Source organism: Scyliorhinus canicula, chromosome 2, assembly GCF_902713615.1.
Source record: "Scyliorhinus canicula chromosome 2, sScyCan1.1, whole genome shotgun sequence".
Lineage (NCBI taxonomy): Eukaryota > Metazoa > Chordata > Chondrichthyes > Carcharhiniformes > Scyliorhinidae > Scyliorhinus > Scyliorhinus canicula.
In genome coordinates this window covers 258,186,505-258,213,390 of record NC_052147.1, presented here as the reverse complement: position 1 = coordinate 258,213,390, position 26,886 = coordinate 258,186,505, and the positions used below count along the sequence as shown (strand labels likewise).

The window sequence follows — 26,886 nt, the reverse complement described above, 5'->3', positions numbered from 1 at the left end:
TATCAGCCATCCTCCTCCAGAATCTCGTCCACCAACCACTGGCGGTACTCTCTCGTCTCCCCATCTTTTGTGCCTTGTATATAATTACTTTCCCTCGCACCACCGCCTTCAGGGCCTCCTGCAGTACCAAGATCAACACCTCCCCAATCTTGTTGGATCCCGCATATTCATCCATCACGGTTGCTACCCTCACATAAAATCCCAGATCCACTAACAGTCCCATATCAAAATTCCACGCCAGCCACTGGGCAGGCCCCATCTCCAAAACCACATCCACCATGTGCGGAGCATGTTCTGAAATCACTGTCGCGGAATATTCCGCATTCCTCACCCCTGGCAGCAGGATTTTCCCCATCACAAAAAAAGTCTATGCACGACTACACATTATGCACCAGAGAGAAAAGAGGAGAATTTCTTGCCCAAGGGTGTAAAAATAGCCATGGCTCTTCCCAGCCCCCATCTCCTTCATGTACACTGCCAGTAGAGACTTCGGCTTAGATTGATCCATCTTGGGGCTCGAAACCCCCCCCCCCCCCGGCCCCCAATCAAATGGTGTGTATCCATGTCAAGTGTCGCAGTCAGCATCCTCCTCATAAACTCCATGTCATCCCAATTTGGGGCGTACACACTCACCAGTACCCCTGACTTGCCCTCCAATGTTCTCGAGACTATAACATGTCTGCTGACCTGGTCCGCAATCACATTCTCAAACTGAATTCTTTTATTAAGAAGTATTGTCACCTCCATCCCCTAACCCTGCTGTCAAAGCCTGAGTGGAACACCTGGCTAACCCAACTCTTACGGAGCCTAATCTGGTACCTTCCCCACGGTGGGTTTCTGTAGAAGCACCACATCAGCTTTCCAAATTTGAAATGAGGGAAAACTCTCGCACATTTCACTGGGGCCCCCCAATCCCTCCACATACCACGTCACCAAACGAATCGGGGGTCCACCTCCCTAAACGGGTCCCGCAAGCCGCAGCCCCTCTCCTCACTTCGCTCTCGTTCGCTAGCCAATCAAACTCAGCTCTCAAAGTTTCCCTCCCCTGCACCAAACACTCCCTCCAAACCTCAAACACCCCTTAGTACAAAGAAATACAGAAAAAAGGTAAACAAACTCCCTAAGCCAAACTGCAACTATTTTAATTACCCCCAACTCTGTACAAACAAGATAAAAAGAGAGAGGAAAAGGGAACAAGGGTAAAACATATATAAGTACACTTGTTCCTGCAAAGTCTCCACACAGACCCATCCCAACCACCAATCAAGTCCCATGCAAACCCCTCCGTCCAGCCCAAGTCCTTCAGCTTTGATCAATGATTCCGCTTCCTCCGCCGTCTCTTTATCTTTATCTTTATCTTAATTATCTTTAACCTTGTGCATAACCCTCAGCCTTGCCGGATACACCATGCCAAACCAAACATCACTCTCAGAGTACCGTCTTTGGCCTGTTAAAGGTCACCTGCCGCCTTGCCAATTCCGCTGAAATGTCCTGATGTATGCAGATACTGCTACCTTACTTTCCGATTCTCCTTGGCCCACTTAAACTCCTTCGACCGATAGCTGTGCAAACACACTATCACCGCTCACGGTATTTCATTCCTCCGTGGCTTCGCCCTACGGCGCTGAGGACCCGGGTTAGAATCCCGGCCCTGGGTCACTGTCCGTGAGGAGTTTGCACATTCTCCCCGTGTCTGTGTGGGTTTTACCCCCACAACCCAAAGATGTGTAGGATAGGTGGATTGGCTATGCTAAATTGCCCCTTAATTGGAAAAAATAATTGGGTACTCTAAATTTTTTATTTTTTTTAAAATAAATAAATATGACCGACAAAGGTAGGACAACCTTCCTTTCTCCCTAGTGGGTAGGGTTCAGTCAATTAAGATGAACATTTTGCCAAGGTTTCTGTTCATATTTCAGTGTCTTCCGGTCTTCCTTCCCAAATCACTTTTGGGGAGGGGGGGCTGTAGAACGGTTAATCGCGCTCTTCAAATGGGCAGGCAGATCTGAGGATTAGGAGGGTTGTTTTACAGAGGCATAGATAGTCGGGAGGTCTTGCACTGTCGAACATGATATTTTATTACTGGGCTGCTAATGCAGAGATGATCTGGGGTCTACCTGGGTACAGCTGGAGTCTGGGTCATGCGGGGGATCCAGTTTGGATGCACTGGTGATGGCTTCCCTTCTATCCGCACCGGCGAAGCACTCGTCAAACTCGGTGGTGGTCTCCACAGCATCCGCAGTAATTTGCTTTTATCATAATGTTCCAGAAATCCAGGTAACCATGAAACCATTGCAGATTGTCATAAAATCCCATCTGCTTCATTAATGTACTTTAAGGAAGGAAATCTGCAATCCTTACTTGGTCTGCCCACAGCAATGTGGTTCACTTTTAAATGCCCTCTGAAATGGCGGTGCAAACTACTTAAGTGTATTTACAAAATATTTTAAAGTGCTCAATTCTTTGTTTTTTACCAATTAAGGAGTATTATTAGAGTGGCCAATCCATCCACCCTTGCACATCATTGGGTCATGGGAGGAGACCCACTCAGACACTGGGAGGATGTGCAAACTCCACACGGACAGTGACCCAGGGCCAGGATCGAACCCGGATCGTCAATGCAGTGAGGCAGCAGTGCTAACCACTGGGCCACCATGCCGCCCAAGCCCCATTGTATTAAACTACTCAATGGATGTACTTACAGCGAATGGATTGCAGTGGTTCAATAAGGCAGCTCACCACCACCTTCTCCAGGGCAATTGGGGATGGGCAATAAATACTGACCTGGTCAACAACACCCACAGCCAATGATTTTTTTTTAATGCAAGTTTTTTTTTAATTGAAGGTATTTTTGATTGTGTAGGAACTTCCTTCCAGTCTCTCCTGCCAATTATCAATGTTGCAGTCTACTTAAAAAAAAAGTCTGTGGTTGGTGATGTAAAACACACCATTTCTGAAACATGTTGGCTTTCTTTAAAGATTTTTCCACACAAGTCATCTTCCATTTTGTTTCTGCTTGCTTGTTTCATTCGTTTTTTGCTTTAATATTTCAATTTTTTATTGGCTTCAGCCTGCGTGACACTGCTATTGCACTAAAGTCCTAATCCTGAATATGCAGAGCATATTTTTGTTCTTGGATGGTATATTATTAATGTTGCGTGTTTTATTCCAAGAAGTAATAATTTACCATGTCAACCAGCTTCTGTTTTTTCTTGAGCTCAAACCCATACAAAGCTGGGAGGGTTTTATTATGGTCTCTTGACTAATCATTTTGGAAGGCTCTTTTGGCATTCTGTGTTACATCTGCAGTTCTGTCCCTTTTCAGTTTTCTCTTGGCACCCTTAAAATCTTAGCTGCGCATGATGAATGTTTTCTTAGAGCAAATCTGTTCTACTTTAGTCTTTAGTAAATCTTTTTTTTAAATCCTCTTTGTACAAATGGTGAATAAATAAGACTATGGACATCTTATTTGGTTATGTTTTAGGTTTATTACAAACCGATGACAAGATTGCACTGAAAGAAGTTACACGACAACTCAAGCTTGAGAATGTTGTTGGCGATAAAGTTTTTGTAAGTCATTGTATACAAGATTGATGTTTTGCAATTGTGATATTTCTTAATCATTTTTTTGTGTGAACAGTAATGTAAATTTGTGTAAGTTCGTAACTTAATATCAGCCGTTCCTGCTTTATGTTGTGAAATCAATTGCACCTATTTTTAAGTTTTGGTGAAGGTGGTTGACGTATGATAAAGAAAGAAACCAAACTTATGCATCTGCCATACTTCTGGTGCACCATGTTACTCAACTAAAACAGTATAGGTAGCATGATCAATTTTACTATATACTCACTTTTACAATAAAATACAAACTGATGTGCACAAGTCTTACTGTTTGTTCCTTCTCCCACACACTGAAATTACTATGTATAATAATGCTGCAGTTACAGGATATTTCTGCCTGTTGTTTTCCATATAATGCAACTGCACATTTTTGAGTATTTATACCTACTTTCCAGAAAACAATTACACATAGCTACCCACGGGTGCGAACAGGGCTGATAATCAACACTGGAAACAAAGGCCCAATTAGTGCACGTCCATGTTTATGTTCCACTGGAGTCTTCTCTCACTTTTTACATCTAAATCAACTACTTTAGCCTTCTATTTCTGCTTGTCTAGCATCCCTCTAAATGCGTCCATCATATTTGCTTCAACCGCTCGCTGTGGTAGCAAGTTCCACATTCTTGCAGTCTTTGCATCAAGGTGTTTCTTTTGAACTCCCTGGTGGATATGTTGGTGATTATCCCATACTGGTGGCCTCTAGTTATGCTCTTCACGCTAGAGAAAACATTCTCTTTGCATTCACTCTATCAAAGCCTTTCATAATTTTTAAGAACTCGATCAGGTCACCCCTCGGCCTTATTTTTGCTAAGGAGAAACCCAGCCTGTCGATTATGCAGTAGCAAAAATACCACATTGTACTGTTCTTGGGATATCTGAATTCTCACACATGAGGTTTAACCGTTATTTGACTTTTTTTTTTGCTGCTGTGTGTATATGGAGAACCCACTGACCACGTGAAAATGTTGTTAATTACAGGGGAGCTTTGCTGAAAATCTTGCTTTTCTTCTTGAGGCTTTGAGAAAAGGTACAAACTTTTTATTTTGTATGTAGTTTAACCAAAGACTTCTCCATTTGATAATAATTGGTTAAAATATGGTTGTGAGATCATTTAAAATGATATAGACAAATACAGTTTTTGTTGTCCACTCTGACTTATTTCTCTACCTCAGTTCTCTACTTTCCCCTCCTGACAACAGTAGCTGCTCGGAGTAGAGTTCTGCAGGTTTTGACACATTTCCAGTAACTCATTCAAATGACCACTCACCCAGATCCCTCTGAATCTTGGAGCTCTGCAATCTCTCACCATTTAGATAATAAGCCTGTGTCTGTGTGGGTTTCCTCCGGTGCTCTGGTTTCCTCCCACAAGTCCCAAAAGACATGCTGTTAGGTAGTTTGGACATTCTGAATTCTCCCTCTGTGTACCCAAACAGGCGCCAGAATGTGGCGACTAGGGGCTTTTCAAAGTAACTTCATTGCAGTTTTAATGTAAGCCTACTTGTGACAATAAAGATTATTATTATTATTGAAGTTGCACAGGAAGCACAGCTGGACAATAAATTTTTTCAGCAGATCATGAAGTCCCCCTCCTTACTCTGTTGTTTCCACAAGCCCATTTTACAGAGGAGCGAGTCTCCTTCCTTGCCACTGGACCAAGAATGCCCCTCTTCACCCCCACTCCCCATACTACTCCAAAACTGCTGCTCTGGCTGAGGTCAGCTATCATGGGATCAAACCTGGGATCTTCCCAGGTATATGGCTCAACTGCACGTGCACACATCCATTAGGAAACCCTAGTCTGAAGTTACTTTAACATAATGCTGCATTGTTCCTTTTTAGTTTTCTCAGTTCTGCGTGTAAACAAAGGAAACCCAAGAATAACCCAGATCAGGCTTGATTAAACTTTTGAATAAGCATCCAGAGATCAACTTTGGATGCCATTCAGGTGGTCTGCATTTAGATCGCAATCTAAATCTGGATTCTGATTTGTCTTGGCAGATTCAGCTCTGCAAAGTTCAGGTTTGGAACATCTGATATGGGAAGTATTTGAATTTCATCTGAGTTGTATCCAAAGTCTCATGTTCAACCCTAATAAACTGCACAAATAAAGCTATGAATCATGCCTTCTCTGAACTTTTAGTGCACAACACTATGGGGGGGGGGATGAATGGCCTCTATAAGAATTATAATCTTGCAGTATAAAAGCTAGCTGCAAACTGGTTTATCTTTCTGCACCTGCAGATGTTACTGTCAACAGACATGAGACAAATTTAGAAAAAGGGGAACTGCTTTTGTTTTGTCATGGCCCGACTGGTATCGGAGGGGCTGGTTTAGCACACTGGGCTAAATCGCTGGCTTTGAAAGCCGACCCAGGCAGGCCAGCAGCACGGTTCAATTCCTGTACTAGCCTCCTCGAACAGGCGCCCGAATGTGGCGACTAGGGGCGCCTAGTTGAAGGCTACTCGTGACAATAAGCAATTTTCATTTCATTTCACATCCTCACATTTATCAAAGAGTTGATACAGATAATGCATGCCCTTTTTAAAAAAAATGTTTTTATTGGTTTTCACATATTTCTGTTTGAACAGTGAGTTACAAGTGCTGTTCCCGCGTGTAGTATTTTGCAAAGATAATCAAGGTGCAGTAATAATTACACAAGACAAAAATTAAAAAGCCAGCAAAGCACAAACAAACGAGGATCGCTATGCATATTTGCATCACCCTTTGGTGGCTGTGGGCCCCATTTGGCCGGTCTGCCTCAGTTGCCCTGCCTATTACAGTATTGGCTCGAGATAGTGTTTCCCCATGTATTGCTGCTCCTCTGGCCCTCCGTATGTCCTTGGAACTGTCCCCTGCCGCTATGCCCCTTGAGTGTCACGGCCTTCCTATGGGTTTATGCCCCCTGCCCTTTCCTTTACGATCTGTGCTTCGCCTGAGCACCCCCCCCCCTCCACACACACATCTCACACACTCACACACACACTCTCTCACACACACTCTCTCACACACACTCTCTCACACACACTCTCTCACACACACTCTCTCACACACACTCGCGCGCGCGCACACTCGCGCACACTCACACACACTCACACACACTCACACACACTCACACACACACACACACTCGCACACACACTCACGCACACACTCACACTCACACACACTCTCACACACACTCTCACACACACTCTCACTCTCACACACACACTCCACACACACACTCTCCACACACACACTCTCACACACACACTCTCACTCACACTCCTCCACACACACTCTCCACACACACTCTCCACACACACTCTCACTCACACTCCTCCACACACACTCTCCACACACACTCTCCACACACACTCATCACACACACTCATTACACTCAAAACACTCAACACTCAGCTTCGCGAGTTTGAGGAGCTTGGAGGAGAAATTTGGGGTGGTAAGGGGAAATGATTTTAGATACCTACAGTTGCGGGACTTTGTTCGTAGAAAGGTCCCATCTTTCCCGCGCCTCCCGCCAATGGGGATCCTAGACAGAATAGTCTCTGGGAGGGATGAAGGGGAGGGTAGAGTCTCGGGTATTTATAAGGTGCTCATGAGGGAGGAAGGGTCCCAGACAGAGGAACTGAAACTTAAATGGGAGGAGGAGCTAGGCGGGGAAATGGAGGATGGGCTGTGGGCAGAGGCCCTGAGTAGGGTAAACTCGACCGCGACATGTGCTAGGCTCGGGCTGATCCAATTTAAGGTCGTTCACCGGGCCCATATGACGGTGGCTCGGATGAGCAAATTTTTCGGGCTAGAGGACAAATGCGCTAGGTGCGCGGGAGGACCAGCGAACCATGTTCACATGTTTTGGGCATGCCCTGAGCTGAGGGGGTACTGGGAGGGATTTGCGGGGGTCATGTCCCAGGTGCTAAAAACAAGGGTGGTGATGAGCCCAGGGGTGGCAATTTTTGGGGTTTCGGAAGACCCGGGCGTCCAGGGGGAGAAAGAGGCCGATGTGCTGGCCTTTGCTTCCCTGATAGCCCGGCGACGAATATTATTGGCGTGGAGGGACTCAAAGCCCCCGAGGACGGAGTGGTGGCTTGCGGACATGTCGAGTTTCCTGGGGATAGAAAAAATCAAGTTTGCCTTGAGGGGTTCTGTGCAGGGGTTCACCCGGAGGTGGCAACCATTTATTGACTTCTTTGCGGGAGAGTGAGCGTCAGCAGGGGGGGGGGGGGGGGGGGGGGGGGGGGGGGGGGGGGGTTAGAGTAGAGTAGGAGGGAAAATATGGCGGGTAGTACCGGTGGGAGGGGAGCGGGCTTGTGCAATATGTTACGGTGGAAGTATTGAAAGTACGTGGATGTTTGCACATTTTTGCCTTTTTTGCTTCCTTTCTGATGATGTCTGTAACTGTTTATAAAGCCAAAAACTACCTCAATAAAATTGTTTATTAAAAAAAAAAAAAAAACACTCAACACTCCCCTGTTCTATTGGCCGTTGACTACAAACAGGTCCTTTTGAAGCCTTCTTCCGACCCTCGGGTGGCGAATTTGATTTTCTCCGGTTGGAGAAAGTCCGATAGGTTGGGCAGCCAGTTTATGCTTTGGCTGGTGCCGCTGATCGCCCGCCAAGCAGGATTCTTCGGCAGGCAATTAGAGAGGCGAAGGCTGGGGCATCAGCCCCTCCTCATGAAGAATTCTGGCTGGTCTAACACTCTGATGACTCCCTCATCCCACAACCTTGGACATTGCCTCAAAGAAGGCTGCGCAGAACCTGAAAAGTCTGGGGCATGTGGGTGTGGTTGTCTGGGCCTCCCTGGCACTGTTCACATTTGTCCCCCACTTCTGGGAAGAACCTGCTCATTTGGGTTCTGGTTATAATAATAATAGTCTTTATCAGTGTCACAAGTAGGCTTACATTAACACCGCAATGAAGTTACTGTGAAAATCCCCTAGTCGCCACACTACGGCGCCTATTCGGGTACACTGAGGGAGAATTCAGAATGTCCAATTCACCAAACAAGCACGTCTTTTGGGACCTTTGGGAGGAAACCGGAACAACTGGAGGAAACCCACGCAGAAAGGGGGAAAACATGCGGACTCCACACAGCCAGTGACCCAAGTCGGGAATCAAAAGCAGGTCCTGGCGCTGTGAAGCAACAGTGCCAACCACTGTGCTACCGTGCACCATTTTCATCTGCATTAGGCTTAGCCTTGCGCATGTGGTAGCTTCGCTCCAGAGCCTCCACCCTATTTCTATTCCTAGTTCTTCCTCCCAATTTCCCCTTGTCTCGTCCAGTGGGTAACTTTCCTCCTCTAACAGTTGCCCATACAAGTTCCCACAGTTCTCCCTCCCTAAGTCGCCTGTGTCCAACAGCTCCTTTGTCATTGAGTGTCCCGGCGTCCGTGGGTATGTTGTTGTTTCTTTAAGGAGGGAGGTTTTGATTTGTAAGTGTCGTAGTTTGTTCCCTTTGGGCAGTTGTGACCTTCCCGTCAGCCCCTCAAGCATCGCTAGTCTGTTGTCCCTAACTGGCAGTGTCATCACCCAACCCCTGGTCTTATCTTTTAAACATGGCGTCCATTGTGGCTGGAGTGAACCTGTGATTGTTGTCGATGGGGGCCATGATGGTCATAGCGGTCAGGCCGAAGTGTTCCCTTAACCTGGTTCCATGTCGGAGCATGGCTATTACTACTGGGCTTGTAGAGTCCTTGGCTGATGGGGGTGTGATTGTTGCTGTGGCAAGGGCCCGGAGGGATGTCCCGATGCAGGATTTCTCCTCCGTTCTTACCCATTCTGTTTCCAGCTCCCTTACGCATACCCTCACTCTTACTGCTGTGGCCGTCCAGTGGTAGTATTGCAGGTTTGGGAAGGTCAGGCCTCCAATGCTTCTCCTTCTTCGCAGGAATTTTTTGGGATCCTTGGATTTTTTACCCCCACACACACCAACACCTTGATCATTTTGTCTACTGTGTTAAAAAAGGCCTTGGAGATGTAAATCAGTATGGATCTGAACAGGAAGAAGAACCTGGGCAGTATCTTCACCTTGATCACTCGCACCCCCCTCCCACCCAGGCAGCGTGGGAGCCCCCCCCCCCCCCCCCCCCCCCCCCCCCCCCCCCGATTTGTAGCCTGAAACTCTTCCAGGAACATCATGATCCTCTCCATGCTGCTTTGGGAGTCCAAGACGTAGAGGAGCAGGTCATCTGCATAGAGTAAGACTCTCTGCCATTCTGTGCCCTCTCTGGAATTCAAAACAAATTCTGCTACCAGGGGTTCCCCTCTCTGGATCCACTTCCAATCTTTTGCCGTTCTGTGGACGATCATCAGTGGTCCGATTGCCAGGGCAAATAGAAGCGGGGACAGTAGGCATCCCTGCTTTGTGCCCCTCTGCATCTGGAAGTATTTAGAGCTGGTGGTGTTGTTCTGCATGCTTGCTATGGGAGGGCTGTACAGAAGTTTCACCTAGGCCCAAGCCACACCAGTACTTCCTCTCGACCCTGTCGAGGGCCTTTTCTGTGTCCAGGGAGATGATCACCACTGGTGTTCTCTCCCCGGATGGGGTCATTATCAAGTTCAGCAGGTGCCTGATGTTCGGTGTTGGTTGCCTAACCTTAACAAAGCCCATCTGGTCCTCTGCGACCACCTCTGATACGCAGTTCTCCATTTGCCTGTCCAGAATCTTGACCGGCATTTTCACATCTACATTGAGCAGAGAGATTGGACCCGCGTTCAGTAGTGTCTTTGCCTTCTTTGGGTACTAGCAAGATTGAGGCTTGCGAATAACACTAGATTCGGATGATGATGGAATTATACGTTCACAGAAAAAGAATTGTAACAACAGTGGCCTACGTGACAAATTTGGACCTTTTCTTTGAGCTAACTTTCTTTAAAAATTAACCTAATAGAAAATAGAAGCAAGAGTAGGCCATTCAGCCCTATGAGTCTGCTCCACCATTCATTATGATCGTGGCTGATCATCAAGTTCAATACCCTGATCCCATCTTTCCCCCCCTCCCAGTGCCGCCACCCCCTCCCCATATTCCTTGATCTCTTTAGCCCCAAGAGCTATATCTAATTCCATCTTGAAATTGCACGTTTTGTCCTCAACTACTTTAAAAAAAATTTAGAGTACCCAATTCATATTTTTTCCAATTAAGGGGCAATTTTAGTGTGGCCAATCCACCTAACCTGCGCATCTTTGGGTTGCGGGGATGAAACCCACGCAGACACGGGGAGAATGTGCTAACTCCACACGGACAGTGACCCAGGGCCGGGAAACGAACCCGGGACCTCTGTGCCGTAGGCAGCAATGCTAACCACTGTGCCACCGTGCTGCCCATCTCAATTACTTTCTGCGGTGGCAAAGTGAAGAAATTTCTCCTCACTTCAGTCCTAAAAGGCTTACCCCTTATCCTCAAACTATGACCCCTAGTTCTGGACTCCCCCACCATTGGGAACATTCTTTCTGAATCTATCCTGTTAGAATTTTATAAGTTTCAATGAGGTCTCCTCTCACTCTTCTAAACTCCAACAAATATAATCCTTACTGATGTAGTTCTCCTCATATGACAGACCTGCCATCCCAGGAATTAGCCTGGTAAACCCCCCCTTTCTTTCTCATTTAATTTGCCTCATCCAAATCATTAATATATAATGTGAACAGTTGGGGTCCTTGCGTACCCCACTAGTCACTGCCTGCCAATCAGAAAAAGACACATTTATTCCAACTGTCAGCTAACCAGCTTTCTATTCATTCAAGACACTACCCATAATCCCTTGCACTTTAACTTTACATATTAATCTGCTGTGTGAGACCTTGTCGAAAGAATTCTGAAAGTGTAAATAAACCACAATTACCGGTTCTCCCTGGTCACCTCTACTAGTTGCATCTTCAGAGAATTCTAGTAGATTTGTCAAGCATGATTTTCCTTTCATAAATCCTTGCTGACTTTGTTTGATTACACTATTGCTTTCCAAGTGCTGTGCTGCGAAATCCTTGATAATGGACTCCAGCAGCTTCACAAGTACCTATGTTAGGCTCACTGGTCTCTAGTTCCCTGTTTTCTCTCTAACTCCCTTTTTTGAATAGCAGGATTACAGTCGTTATCCTCCAATCTAGGAACCATTCCAGAGTCCAAAGAATTTTGGAAAATGACCATCAATAGATCTACCATTTTAGGGCCCTTAAGTACTCTGGGATGCAGATTATCAGGCCCTGGAGATTTATCCGCCTTCAATCCCATTAATCTCCCCAAAACCATTTCTTTACCCATTCTAATTTCTTTCAGCTCCTCACTAAAACTTGTGCTTCTCAGAATTTCCAGTACATTATTCATGTCGTCTTTTGTGAAGAGGGAAGCAAAGTACGAATTTAGTTCTTCAGCCACTTTTTTGTTCCCTGTTATGAATTCCCCCCGTTTCTGACTAATGGGTCTACGTTTGTTTTTACTAATCTTTTTCTCTTTACATACTTATAGAAACTTTTACATTCCATTTTTGATGTTCCCCGCTTGTTTGCTTTCAAATTGTATTTTCCCTTTCTCAATCAATCCCTTGGTCTGCCTTTGCTGAATTTTAAACTGTTCCCAATCCTCAGGTCTATTGCTTTTTCTTGCTAATTTGTATGCCTCTTCTTTGAATCTAATACGATCTCTAATTTCCTTTGTAAGCCATGGTTTGGCCACAGTTCCCTTTTCACTCTTGTGTCAAATAGGAATAAACAACGTTTATAGTTCATTTATTCATTCCTTGAATGCCTGCGATTGCCTGTCTGCTGTCCTACCTTTCAGTGATGGTTCCCAGCCAGTCGTAGCCAGCTCATGCCTCGTACTGAGGTTCAGGACCTTGATCTCAGAATTAACTACCCCACTTTTCACCTTGATACAGAATTCTATCATATTATGGTCACTCATCCTCAACGATTCTCTCACAACTAGATTGCCAACTAATCCTATTGCACAACACCCAGTCCAAGATTGCCTATTCCCTTGTTGGTTCATTAACATACTTGTCCAGAAAACCATCCTGTATGCACTCCAGAAATTCCTCCTGTATTGTACTGTGACTAATTTGAGTCACCCAAATCACAGATGTTCCTTTATCACGTGCATCTCTGATTTACAGTCTAATGCTATTCCCAACATTACCACTGCAATTTGGTAGTCTGTTAACCACCCCTACGAATGCCCAGGAGTAACCCGTCCAGTTTGTCCCACCTCCCCCAGAACCAGTCCCAATGCCCCATGAATCTGAACCCTAACTCCCTATATTCTGCTTTCAGGACCTCATCCCATTTGTACCTATGTCGTTGATACCGATGTGTATCACAATCACTGGCTGTTCACCTTCCCACTCCAGAATGTTCTGTAACTGCTCCAAGACATCCTTGAGCCGAGCACCAGGGAGGCAACATACTATCCTGGAGTCTCGTTTGCAGCCACGGAAACGTCTATCTATTCCCCTTACAATCGAATCCCCTACAACTAGGAAGAGGGGTATGGCTGTTGATTTGGGACTGCCATATTCGTTGCACCACGGTTGGTTCTACTGCAGAAAGGAGAAGTAAAAAGTGTGAGAATGCAGTGGTTATTGGGGAATTAATTGTAAGGGGAAATGATTGCTGTATTTGTGGTTGCAAGCCACATTCCAGGATGGTAAGTTGCTTCCCTGGTACTGGGGTCAAGGATGCGTCCTGAGCGGCTCCGGGATATTCTGGAGGGGGAGGGTGAATACCCAGTAGTTGTGGTGCACATTGTTGCAAACAACATAGGTTTTAAAAAAGGGATGAAGTCCTAAAAGCAGAATATAGGGAGTTATGAAGAAAGCTGAGAAGTAGAACCTCAAAGGTAGTGATCTCAGGATTACGACTAGTGCCACATGCCAGTCAAAGTAAAAATAGCAGGAAATATGTAGGGTGAGATATTAGGGCATATAGAAATTGTAGGGAATATATTAGGTGAATTTGTGGCTGAAGAGATAGTGTGAGGGGGAGGATTTCACATTCCTGGGGCATTTGGACCAGTTCTCAGGGAAGTGGGATCAGTACAAACTGGGTTAAACCTGGTCAGAACCGGGACTGATGTACTCGGGGGAGTATTTGCTAGAGTGGTTGGGGAGGGTTTAAAGTAAACTGGCAGGGGGTGAGAACCTATGCAAGGAGTCAGCGGAGGGGGAATCGAGGATGAAAACAAAAGACAAAGGGGAATAAGAAAATGATGGGCGGAGAAATCAAGGGCAAGATTCAAACAGGGCCACAGTGAAAAATAGAGGGAACGGGACAAGTAATGTTTAAAAAGACAAGCCTTAATGTTTTGTGCCTCAATGCATGGAGCATTCACAGTAAATTGGATGAATTAACCCCGCAAATAGATGGAAATGGTTATGATATAGTCGGGATTACGGAGACATGGCTGCAGGGTAACCACGGATGTGATTTGAACATTCAGGAGTATTCGGTGCTTGGGAAGGACAGATACAAATGAAAAGGCAGTGGAGTTGCATTGCTGGTTAAAGAGGAACGCAATTGGTAGGAAAGATGTTAGCTCCAACAATGTGGAATTAGTATGGGTAGAGCTGAGAAACACCAAGATGCAAAAACAAACATTAGTGGGAGTCGTATATTGACCCCCAAACTGTTGTGATGTTGGGAATGGTATTAAACAGAAAATAGATAAACTAAAGGAACATATGTAATTATGGGTGATTTTAATCTAAAATAGATTGGGTAAATGAAATTAGTCACAATATCTTAGAGGAGGAATTCCTGGAGTGTAAACAGGATTGCTATCGGGACAATACGTTGAGGAACCAACGAGAGAACAAGCTGTCCTAGACTATGTATTGAATAATGTGAAAGGAATCCTTGGCAATCTAGTTGTGCAAGGCCTTTGGAGATGTGTGATCATAATATGATAGAATTTTTTAACAAGATGGAAAGTGACATAGTTGATTCTGAGACTTGGATTCTGAATCTTACAAAAGGAAACTACGATGATATGAGGCACAAGCTGGCTCTGATGTATTGGTAAATATTACTTAAAGAGATGGCGGTGGGTGGGCAATGGCAAACATTCAAGGAGCGCTTGGGTGAACTGCAACAATTGTTTATTCCTGTCTGGCATAAAAATAAAATAGAAAAGGTGGCCCAACCATGGCTGACAAGAGAAATTAGAGATTGTGTTATATCCAAGGAAGAAGCATACAAATTGGCCAAGAAAAACAACAGACCTGAGGATTGAAAGCAGTTAGAATTCAGCAAAAGAGGACAAAGATTGATTAAGATGGGAAAAGAAAGTAAGCTTGGAGAGAACATAAAAACTGATTGTAAAAGTTTCTATAGGTATGTGAGGCAAGAAAGATTGGTGAAGACAAATGTAGGTCCTTTACAGTCAGAAACAGGGGAATTTCTAATGAGGAACAAATAAATGGCTGATGAACTAAGTACATACTTTGGTTTTGTCTTCACAAATAACTTGCCACAAATGTTGGAAATCACATGGCTTAGTGAGAGGGAGGAACTGCAGGAGATTAGTGTTCGAAGAGGAGAACTTAAGGAAGTGGCCTGAGAAATAGTGGATGCATTGGCGGTCATCTTCCAATATTTCATAGGCTCTGGAATAGTTCCTACGGATTGGGGATAGCTAATGTAACCCCACTATTTCGGATTGGAAGCTAGCTGATGTAACCCCACTATTTAAAAAGGTAGGCAGAGAGAAAACAGGGAATTATAGACCAGTAAACCTGACATCTGTGGTGGGGAAAATTCTGGAATCCATTATCAAAGGTTTTATGGCCTGCCACTTGGGGGGGGGGGGGGGGGGGGGGGGGATAAGAGTGGGGGGATCGCACAGAGTCAGCATGGATTTATGAAAGGTAAATCATGCTTGACAGATCTACTGGAATTCTTTGAGGATGTAACAAGTAGAGTTGATGAAGGGGAACTTATGGATGTGGTTTATTTCGACTTTCAGAAGGCTTTCGACAAAGTCCCACGGAAGAGATTAGTGCGTAAAATTGAAGCACAAGTTGAGTAAGCTGTCAAATGAATGATAGATTCGGTATATTTTGGGTAAATGTTAGGTTATCCACTTTGGTAACAAAAATGGGAATGCAGATTATTATCTGAATGGCCATAAATTAGGAGAGGGGAATGTGCAAAGAGAACTGTGTGCCCTGTACACCAGTCGCTGAAGGTATGCATGCAGGTGCAGCAGGCAGTAAGGCAGGCAAATGGTATGTTGGCCTCCATAGTGAGAGGAGTCGAGTGCAAGAGCAGGGATGTCTTGCTGCAATTATACCGGGCCTTGGTGTGGCCACACTTGGAGGATCACGTGCAGTTTTTGTCTCCTTTATCTGAGGAAGGATGTTCTTGTTATGGAGGAAGTGGAGAGAAAGTTTACCTGACTGATTCCTAGGATGGCAGGACTGACGTTTGAGGAGAGATTGAGTTGGTTGGATTGTATGTGCTGGATTTTAGAAGAATATGGGAGCATTGCGTAGAAACGTACAAAGTTCTAACAGGACTAGACAGGGTAAATGCAAGAAAAACGTTCTATGGTGGAATATCATTTAGGGCTGAGTCGAGGAGAAATTTCTTCACCCAGACTGGTCGTTCTGTGGAATTCACCACTACCACAGAAACCAGTTGTGGCCAAAACATTGTATTCAAAAAGCAGTTAGATACAACACTTGGGACAAAGGGAATCAAAGGATATGAGAAGAAAGACAGGATCATGCTATTGATGTGGATGATCAGCCATGATCATAATGAATGGCAGAGCAGGCAGAAAGGGCCGAACGGCCACCAGTTCCTATTTTTTTGACTTCCTAGACACTAGCCCAGCAGGGCACATTGGCCTTCTCCTGTCCGGTGTATGGCTCTTAGCCAAACATCTGTTTTGTACTCCTGACCTGCATCAAAGTCTTTCCACATGGTACAAAAGTTTTCTTTTCTAAGATTCAGGGCCTTTTGGGTTTGGGATCTCATCACACACAATTTACAGGGCAGGAACAGGTCATCCAGCCAAGGTGGTCTGTGCTGGTGTTTATGCTCCACACGAGCCTCCTCACACTCCGTTTCAATTAACCTTATCTTCATTTCCGTGTATTCCTTTCTTCCTCAGATACGCATCTAGCTTTCCCTTAAAGGCATCTATGCTATTTTGTTACAACTAGTCCAAGTTTCCATCTGAGTAAAGATATTTTTCCTGGATTCTTCATTGAATTTATTCATTACTATCTTATATTTTGGCCCCTAATTTTGCCCCCACCCCTTCCCCATAAGTAGAAACATCTCGATATCTACCCTAAAGCCATTCAGAATTTTAAAGATTTCTATCAGGCCACCTCTCAGCTTTCTCTTTGCTAAAGTAAAAATCTCCAGCCTGTTGAAGCTTCCTGATAGTTTAAAAACTCTCTGCTCTGGTGTCATCTTGTTGCCTTCCTCCAGTGCCTCCTCTGTATGTATATTTTGGTGAAATGTGAAGACCAGACTGAGCTCTTGTGTGGTCTAAGCGAGGTTCTATATCTGCTTAACATGGGGTACTCTGGGTAAACGATGGTGAACAATAATGTTGCGCAAATATTGAAATCAACAGTGGGAAGAGCAACTCTCACTTGACTCTTGGGTGGTCAGTGCTAAATCGTTTTGCTTCCAAATGTTGTTTCCTTTTGCAAATGCTGTCGGGTGCTTTGAATTTGTGGGTACAAGGGCAAGCAGCCTCTGTACTTCATTTAAAGTTAGATTGTTAGTTCTTTATCTCCAGATGTTCTGTCTGGGTGGAATTGATCTATATTTCTCCTTTATCTGCATCTTCACATAAAAGGGCAAGTTGTAATATTCTCTTATTGAGATTATCTATTTAAAACCAGCAGATGACTGCCATTTCAGTAGAGTGTCTTTTGGATAAGCATATCTGCATAGCTCAATGGACCCTGACTGATGTTTTCCCTGGGCCCTTTGGGCTAATGATTTGTTTGAAGACTTGTGTGTTTCTGGGAAGTGTCAATGGAGGTTAGAGACATGTTTACACAGGAATATGTTTGACATTGCTCCTTAAATTTTAGGTGTTCCCTGTTTGTAGTGTATTTCAATGATTGATGGAATGTTGATCAAGACAAAATCTTCAAAATGAGAACACGTTTTGAAGATTAATTTTCAAGAATTCGAAACTTAAAATACTCTCGGACAAGAAAATAAAAGAATTTAGAAGAAGTTGAAATAGTTTCTAAATGAAGGAGAAAAGCAAATCGTAGGAGTATCTTGGAAAAATACATGGAAAATATAACTCATTAGAACCATCTTCAGAATTGGCTTGATTAATGTTGGAGATTGGTTAGCGAGTGTGTTAATTATTGATGTTCTTTCGCCTTTGTTGCCTTGGCTTATATGCATTGGAATGGTGATGCCATTTTAAAATCATGGACAGACTTCAAATAGCAAGTTAAAATTATCTAATGCAATATGTTTCTAACTATCATGGGCCACAGAACATAGATTTTCCCCAAGGCAGGTGAAGGTTTTTTTTCCCCTGGCAGCAAGTTTTCTTTTGCACCCTAATATTAACTCCTTTTGCCAACAAAAAAGACTGTTTTATGCCAAGGACTCTGTTGAGGAGTGAATCCCAAAGATTGGTAGAAAGTTAAGTACAGAATCCCCTGGTTCGACACTGTCCCTTGGGCATGATTTCTAAGGTGGCTCAGTACAACCAAGCTGGCTTGATTCTTTTCAGGTATTCATGTATTATATCAATCAGTAAAATAGCTGCTCCGTGGGCTTATCCACTTTCGACAATAGGTCTCACATGAGTGCAATCTTTTAATGGGGTTGAATGTACTTTATAAGTCTGCGAAAATTGGATTTTGGTCATGCCTCCTGGACTGAGTGATAATTCGTTATATTTATGGCCATTTAGATTCATCTCATTGCCCTATCCATCCTATGGTTGCAGCTCTTTTCCAATACGCGCCTGTGTGGTTCAATTGGTAGCACTCTTGCCCTCTGAGCCAGAAGCCTGTGTCCAACCTATTTATGGACCTAAGCATCTGCCAATGTTTATTGGGTCAATGCTGATAGGTCGGCGGTACCATTTTTCTGAATGAGATTTTAAACTGAAGCCTAGTCTGCTTGTTTTGGCTGACAATACAGGCCTCACACCATTGTTTGTAACAGGGTAGTTAATTTTTCCTCTATCTTCTTCCTCATACAATCCTCAAATCAAAACATTTTTAAAAAACCTTCATCACAATTCATTTGCATAAACATTTTTATTATTTTTTGATGTTGGTGCCCTATTGATACTGAAGCATTACCTGGGGCAACTTTTCATTCTGAACCTGGGTGCCCATAGTTTTTTTTCCTGATTTTAATTCCTGGGTGTGGTGTCACTGACAAAGCGAGAATGTATTGCCCTTCATGAGATGGTGTTAAGCCACTTTATTGACCCAGTGCAGTCTGTATACTATAAATACACCCATAGTGCTGTTACATAAAGTGTTCCAGAATTTCTATCCAGCAATGCTAAATGATCAGTGATATAATCCATAGTTTGTAACTTGGAAGGGAACTTCCAGTGGATGATTTTCTCTTGTGCCTTCTGCCCTTATTCTTCTGGTAGGCCACTGGTTTGGAAGGTATTGTTGAAGAATCCGAGACATATTTCAGCAGTTATTTTGTAAATGGTATGCACCTCTGCCATGCTAAGGGAGGAAGTGAATGTTTAAACTGGTGGATGAGGTGCCAATCAAGCAGGTTGCTTTATCCTGAACACTCAAACTTCTTGAGTGTTGTTGGGGCTGCACTTTTATCCTGGCAAGTGGAGAGTATTCCATAGCACTGACTTGTGCTTTGTTGTTGGTGGAGAGGCTTTGGGAATCAGGAGGTAGGTTATTTGCCACAAAATTTCCAGCCTCCTGGGGATTCTGCGGTGGCAATGCTGTTCGATAGCTAGGGAAGATGGTTACATAGAACAGTACAGCACAATACAGGCCCTTTGGTCCACGATGTTGTTAAATCTCTCTTGTTGGAGATTATCATTATCTGGCACTAATATTACTTGCCACTTAACCACCTAAACTTGAATGTTGTCCAGTTGTTGCTACATGTGGGCATGGCTGCTTCATTACCTGAGGAGTTGTGAATGGCACAGAACACTAATCAGCAGAGACCTTGGCCACTTCTGACTGTATGATGGAGGAAGGGTCAGTGATGAAGCAGCAAAGATGTCCGTTTCTTTCTTGCCAAATTGGAGTTGCTAAGTCCATCCATGCTTCGAAAAAATAGAAGCAATTAAGTCGCTGGTGGGAAGAACAAGGAACAATACAGCACAGGAACAGGCCCTTCGGCCCTCCAAACCTGTACTGGTCATGATAACACCTTGGCCAAAACCCTCAACACTTCCTAGTGCTGTATCCCTCTGTACCCACCCTATCCATGTATTTGTCAAGATGCCTTTTGAACACCATTAATGTATCTGCTTCCACAACCTCCCCTGGCAGCGCGTTCCAGGCACTCACCACCCTCTCTGCAAACATCCTGCCTCACACAGCTCCTCTAAACTTTGCCCCAAAGACCTTAAACCTATTTCCCAGTGTGAAGGGACAGTCAGCAGGGGGGCAGAGTGCCTGCTCATTCACTCTATCCATGCCCCTCATAATCTTGTGCACCTCTATCAGGTCGCCTCTCAACCTCTGTCGTTCTAATGAAAACAGACCGAGTTTATTCAGCCTCTCCACATAGCTGACACTCTCCAGACCAGGCAACACCCTGGTAAACCTCCTCTCTCCAAAGCCTCCACATCCTTATGGTAGTGTGTCAATCAGAATTGCGCGTAATATTCCAAGTGCGGCCTTAACAAGGTTCGATACAACTGCAGCCTGACTTGCCAGTTTTTATACTCTATGCCCGTCCAATGAAGGCAAGCATTTCATATACTTTCTTGACTACCTTATCCACTTGTGTTGCCACTTTCAAAGATCTGTGGATCTGTACGCCCAGATCTCTCTGACTTTCTATATTCCTAAGAGTTTTGACATTTATTGTATATTTCCCCGCTGTGTTAGACCTACCAAAATGCATTACCTCAAATTTGTTCGGATTAAACTCTGTTCTAGGCCAGGGCTTAGAAACTCCAAAGTATATTATGAAGTCCACCTAACCTACAACCTTTATGTTGACTTTGGCTCGGATGAGCACAAGAACCTTCCCTTCAGGTGTGATTCAGCAGTCTTCTTGGACATTTTAATTAAAATAAGCTTTATTCTAAGAACGTAGTTAACATTTATATATAAGCACACAGCAAGAATTTTTATCAATTACAAACATAAAGACACCCCATAGCTACACTGAAACGTTAGCTCTTTTCTCTCCCTACAGGTGCTGCCAGACCTGCTGAGATTTTCCAGCATTTTCTTTTTGGGTTCAGATTCCAGCATCTGCAGTAATTTGCTTTTATATATGTATAACACTTAATTAATTCCCCCTTAACTGTTCCAATTCAAAAACAAAATCCCATAAATCAAAAACCGATCCCTGTTGAACACCACTAGTTACAACCTTCCATTCAGAAAAACACCCTTCTACTGCTACCTTTTGTGACCGAGCCATTTCTGTATCCATCTTGCCACCTCTCCTCTGATCCTGTGTGACTTCACCTTTTGTATCAGTCTGCCATTACTGAAGTCCATGAAAACAACATCCACCACCCTCCCTTCATCAATCATCTTTGTCACCTCCTCAAAAAACTCGGATCAAGTTAGTGGGGCACGATGGCAGCACGGTAGTGCAGTGGCTAGCACTGTTCCCACACGGCACCAAGGTCCCAGGTTCGATCATGGCTCTGGGTCACTGTCCATGTGGAGTTTGCACATTCTCCCCGTGTTTGCGTGGAGTTCGCCCCACAACCCAAAGATGTGTAGGGTTGGTGGATTGGCCACGCTAAATTGCCCCTTAATTGGAAAAGATAAATTGGATACTCTAAATTTATAAAAAGAAAAGTTAGTGAGGCACAGCCTCCCCTTCACAAAACCATGCTGTCCATCGCTAAGAGTCCATTTGTTTCCAAACGGGTATAAATCCTGTCCCTGAGAATTCTCTCCAATAATTTACCTACACGTATTATAGCATTTATTTAATCTCTAACAAGAACAGCAGTTATAGCCCTCGTGAAGATGGAATTGACAGCCTTGAACCATAAGATGTAGGAGCAGAAGATGGCCACTTGGCCCATCAGTTCTGCACTGCCATTCAATTAGATTATGGCTGATATAATCCACAAGTCCACATTCCCGCCATATCCTCATAACCCTTGATTGCTTGCCGATTTAAAAATGTCTACCTCAACCGTCAACTTATTTAAGACCCTGCCTCTGCAGCTTTCTGTGGTAAAGAATTACACAGATTTACTACCCTCTGAATGAAGAAATTCCTTTGCATCTCTTAAACTGAGATTTTGCCCTCTGCTCCTAGACAAGAGGAAACCACTTCTGAGCATCTATCATGTCAAGCTCTTTGAGCACCCTATATGTCTCAAGGTCACCTCTCAGTCTTCTAAACTTCAATCAGTACAGGCTCAACTTCTCCTCATTAAAACAAATGCCTGCATACCTAGGATCAACCTAATGAACCTTCTCTGGACTAAAACTGTTCACGGTATTCCAGGTGTGGTCTAACTAGTGCCTCGTATAGTTTGAGCCTTTGAAAAAAAGGCCTTGAATTGCTACAGCCTGTTTGGTGAAGGTAGTCCCACTGTTGCAAGATTTAAAATTTAACAACAATGAAAAAGCCATGTCTGGATGGTATTTGGAGTAGAACCTGGACGTGATTGCACTCCCATGCCCCTGCTGGCCCTGTTCTTCCAGATGTCAGCAGCATTCTTCCTTCATTGTGTGCGCTGACGTGAACCTGAATTAACGATAATCATTCAAAACATTGAAGCAAGTGGAGGCATGTGGCGCAGTGGTTAGCACTGAGACTGCGGCGCTGAGGACCCGGCTTTGAATCCCAGCCCTGGGTCACTGTCCGTGTGGAGTTTGCACATTCTCCCCATGTCTGCGTGGGTTTCACCCCCACAACCCAAAGATATGCAGGTTTGGTGGATTGGCCAAGCTAAATTGCCCCTTAATTGGAGAAAAAAAATAATTGAAGCAAATGTTTTATGAAAATAAATGGAAATGGAGCAACATTGAAAGAATTATTTTAAAAATGCACTTTTCCTTTGTAAAGTTAATATTTTTATATCTAGGAAGCCGCAGCAGCAGCAGACCAGTGCTTTTTATCTTGGATGAATTTGACCTCTTTGCTCATCACAGGAATCAGACATTGCTTTATAACCTCCTTGACGTTGCTCAGTCAGCTCAGACGCCTGTAGCCATAGTGGGCCTGACTTGTCGATTGGTAAGTGCACAAAGGAATCTTTACAAAACAAAAGATTTAAAAATATAAATTACAGTTAAATTAACATTGAACTACGTTTTGTCCCCAACAGTGAACAAATGGCGCTAGCTGTTCATTATGCTTGGGCATGCTCGTAGATTTTCTGTCGGATTTGGTACTGAGATTTCCTGCAAATAGGAGAGCCAAAATGCGCAGCACAGTCTAATGGGATCTGGGACCTGTGAGACGAGAACAAGCAACTGTGTGCCCCGTTAACTAATCAGATGAAAGAATTATTCATGAGCAGCACAGAGCCTGAACCAGGAAATGTCAGTTAGAATATTGAATTAAATGTCAAATCAGGTGCAGAAAGTGAAATGGGCAGGAGAAAAAAGATTGAATCAATAGAGAGTTGAAGGTCGGTGGAGTTGTGGATAGTGCTGAAGGATGTTATAGGTTACAGAGGGACATAGATGAGCTGCAGAGCTGGGCTGAGAGGTGGCAGATGGAGTTTGATGCGGAAAAGTGTGAGGTGGTTCACTTTGGAAGGAGTAACAGGAATGCAGAGTACTGGGCTAATGGCAAGATTCTTGGTAGTGTAGCTGAACAGAGAGATCTCGGCATCCAGGTACATAAATCCCTGAAAGTTGCCACCCAGGTTAATAGGGCTGTTAAGAAGGCATATGGCGTGCTAGCCTTTATCAGTAGGGGGATTGAGTTTCGGAGCCACAAGGTCATGCTGCAGCTGTACAAAACTCTGGTGCGGCCGCACCTGGAGTACTGCGTGCAGTTCTGGTCATCACATTATAGGAAGGATGTGGAAGCTTTGGAAAGGGTTCAGACGAGATTTACTAGGATGTTACCTGGTATGGAGGGACGGTCTTATGAGGAAAGGCTCAGTGACTTGAGGTTGTTTTCGTTAGAGAGGAGAAGGCTGAGAGGTGACTTGATAGAGACATATAAGATAGTCAGAGGGTTAGATAGGGTGGACAATGAGAGTCTGTTTCCTCGGATGGTGATGACCAACACGAGGGGACATAGCTTTAAATTCAGGGGTGGTAGATATAGGACAGATGTCAGAGGCAGCTTCTTTACTCAGAGAGTAGTAGGGGTGTGGAACGCCCTGCCTGCAACAGTAGTCGACTCGCCAAATTTAAGGGCATTTGAGTGGTCACTGGATAGGCAAATGGATGAAAATGGAATAGTGTAGGTCAGATAGGCTTCAGATGGTTTCACGGGTCGGCGCAACATCGAGGGCCGAAGGGCCCGCACTGCGCTGTAATGTTCTATGTTCTAGAGAGAGCAATGAGACAGAAAAAACAAAGACTTTATAAATTCTCAACAATAATTAATTGAAATCTGAAGGATTAAGGCTCCACAGTTGTAAAAGTTAGTTTTCGGTGCCAGGGAGGGTTTTTGACAGCAATTAAGGATTACCATATGATTAAAAGGGACTAGAATTAACAAATTTTTTTCTGACATTTCGTTCCCACCTCTTAAGGTAAGGTAAGTACAACAACTTCATGTTACTCAATTTGTTTGAATGGCGAATCTGTCGGGGATACCAGGATTGTGTAAACTTTGGAGGAGTAGGGCATCTCGGACAACCACTGTTTCCAGATGTTGCTGTCTGATTTTTCCATGTAAATAATGGTTAGCGCTCTTGTCTTCAGCGTTGGTTTTACTACACAATCTGCCCCCTTCATTACTGAATACCGTTGGAACATCCTACTGTTGATCTTCTTTATTATTTTGTCCTTGCTACTTCTATGCTAAAATCAAACTGCTTCTCGTCTATTTTGACTTCTCAAGCGTCTTGGATTGTCGTGTTAAAAAAGAGCCATTTGCCAACAAAGGTTCTGTCTTTCTTTCATTTCAACAGGTTTCAGAGTTTAACATTTTTGATTAAACGTTTGATAAAATACTGACCCCACTATATTACTGACCATTCGATCTCCCTCGGCAGTAAGCAGAGGGAGTAATCACCATGCAGTGTATCTTACTTCACTATTAATTCTGCTCTTTAACAACACAGATGAACTCTGTTACTAATGGTATTTTCAGCTTTGGGCAAGGGATTAAGTCAACGCTCGTGGCAGCTTTCTACAACTGTCTACGTATATTCTGAAACGTTTTAAACGGTTGATGTACTTGGGCAGTAGTAGGAAAACAAAGGTAGTTTTAAGGGATATATATTTACCCAATTTATTTTCCAATTAAGGGGCAATTTAGTCTGGCCAATCCACCTGCACATTTTTGGTTGTGGGGGTGAGACCCACGCAGACACTGGGAGAATGTGCAAACTCCGCAGGGACAGTGACCTAGGCCGGGATTGATCCCGGATCCTCGGCGCGTGAGGCAGCAGTACTAATATGTGCGACACCATGCCAGCATTTGTATTGGTAAACATTAGAAATAAGGTATAGATTTAAGTGGGTTCAATTTAATGTTTCGGTGCCTGGAAGGGTAAACTCGATAGTACGATTTCTGCTGGACAAAGGTTTTTGGATATGCGAGGGTTGGTTAAGTTTCAACTGTGTTTCTATTATGCTGAGAGAGGGCTACAGCATGAAGAATAAATAAAATGCATAAGCATGTGAGTGTTGCTTAGCAACAGGGCCTTATCAGGTAGAGAAGCTTTTACGTTTTAGCTGAATTTATTGGAAGTTGGAGATGGGTAGTGAGAGAGAAAGCAGCTCTCACAGCTCTGCTAGAAACAGTTGGTTTAGAAGGCTAGAGAGGGAACATCTCTCTCAGCTTTGCGAGAAGAAAAGCCATACCATGGAGTAATGGTCAAGAAAACAAGTACAGACATCTGACGAGCAACCAGCTAAGGAAACGAGAGAAATGAAGAGAAGTTTCCAAGAAGTCTGAATTTAAAGGTACTGGAACAGAGCACTGTTCTGTGAAAATAGACTGAGTTGAGAAGGCTGAGATGCCAGAAAGATATCTGAAGTGATTTTCAGGTTTGTGAGATTTTCCTACAGCCTGTGAAACATGAGTTGAAATAACTGTGGAAATTGGTGGCTGGGAGTTTGTGTGAAAGCACTTTAGACAAAGGCTACCTAAAGAAGGGGGTAGTGTAAAATCCAGGACTCAATTAGCTGTTATTGGCCTTGTGAATAATGGGAGGGGAACGTATGTCATTCACAGTACGGCCAACAGGAAATTTTTTGCATCAATCTAATTTTCTTTACTGAATTACTTGCAATTATTTCCTATTGATAGTTTCTGTTGCCCTCAGAAAGTGCTGCCTATATGTGCCTTTCTTATGACTGTAAAGTTAAACACTGAGACGATAATGGACATAAATGTCATCTGCCCCATCTTGTTCAATTTTTTTTACAAGCTGAACTTTGTCAGGAGTGAATTCCTTTTTAAAGATTTTCTTAGATTGACAGTCTTTCTATTGCCTGACAGGCTTGCTATTTTTTTGCCTTGTGTGTTGATTATATAAAAAAGCTATTACTGGTGACCATTCAGGTGGCACAGTAGCACAATGGTTTGCACTGTTGCTTTACAACGCCAGGGACCTGGCTTCAATTCCCGGGTCACTGTCTGTGCGGAGTCTGCATGTTCTTCCCACGTCTGCGTGGGTTTCCTCTGGGTGCTCCAGTTTCCTCCCACAGTCCAAAGATGTACAGGTTAAGTAGATTGGCCATTCTAAATTGCCTTTGGTGTCCAAAAAGGTTAGGTGGGATTGCTGGGTTACGGGGATATAGAACATACAGTGCAGAAGGAGGCCATTCGGCCCATTGAGTCTGCACCGACCCACTTAAGCCCTCACTTCCACCCTACCTCCGTAACCCAATAACCCCTCCTAACCTTTTTGGTCACTAAGGGCAATTTATCATGGCCAATCCACCTAACCTGCACAGTCTTTGGACTGTGGAAGGAAACCAGAGCACCCG

General features: G+C 44.0%; 1 protein-coding gene across 3 annotated transcripts in view; it reads left to right on the top strand.

The window, feature by feature from the left end:
- The window catches only part of orc4 (origin recognition complex, subunit 4), a 104,642-nt gene that overhangs the window by 56,140 nt on the left and 21,616 nt on the right, over nucleotides 1-26,886 (top strand). For all 3 annotated transcript variants that reach the window (XM_038789972.1, XM_038789973.1, XM_038789975.1), the window contains 3 exons: nucleotides 3,485-3,570; nucleotides 4,600-4,648; nucleotides 22,845-22,996. In XM_038789972.1, the coding sequence (XP_038645900.1) occupies nucleotides 3,485-3,570; nucleotides 4,600-4,648; nucleotides 22,845-22,996 (287 nt within the window). The remainder of the gene's footprint in view (nucleotides 1-3,484; nucleotides 3,571-4,599; nucleotides 4,649-22,844; nucleotides 22,997-26,886) is intronic.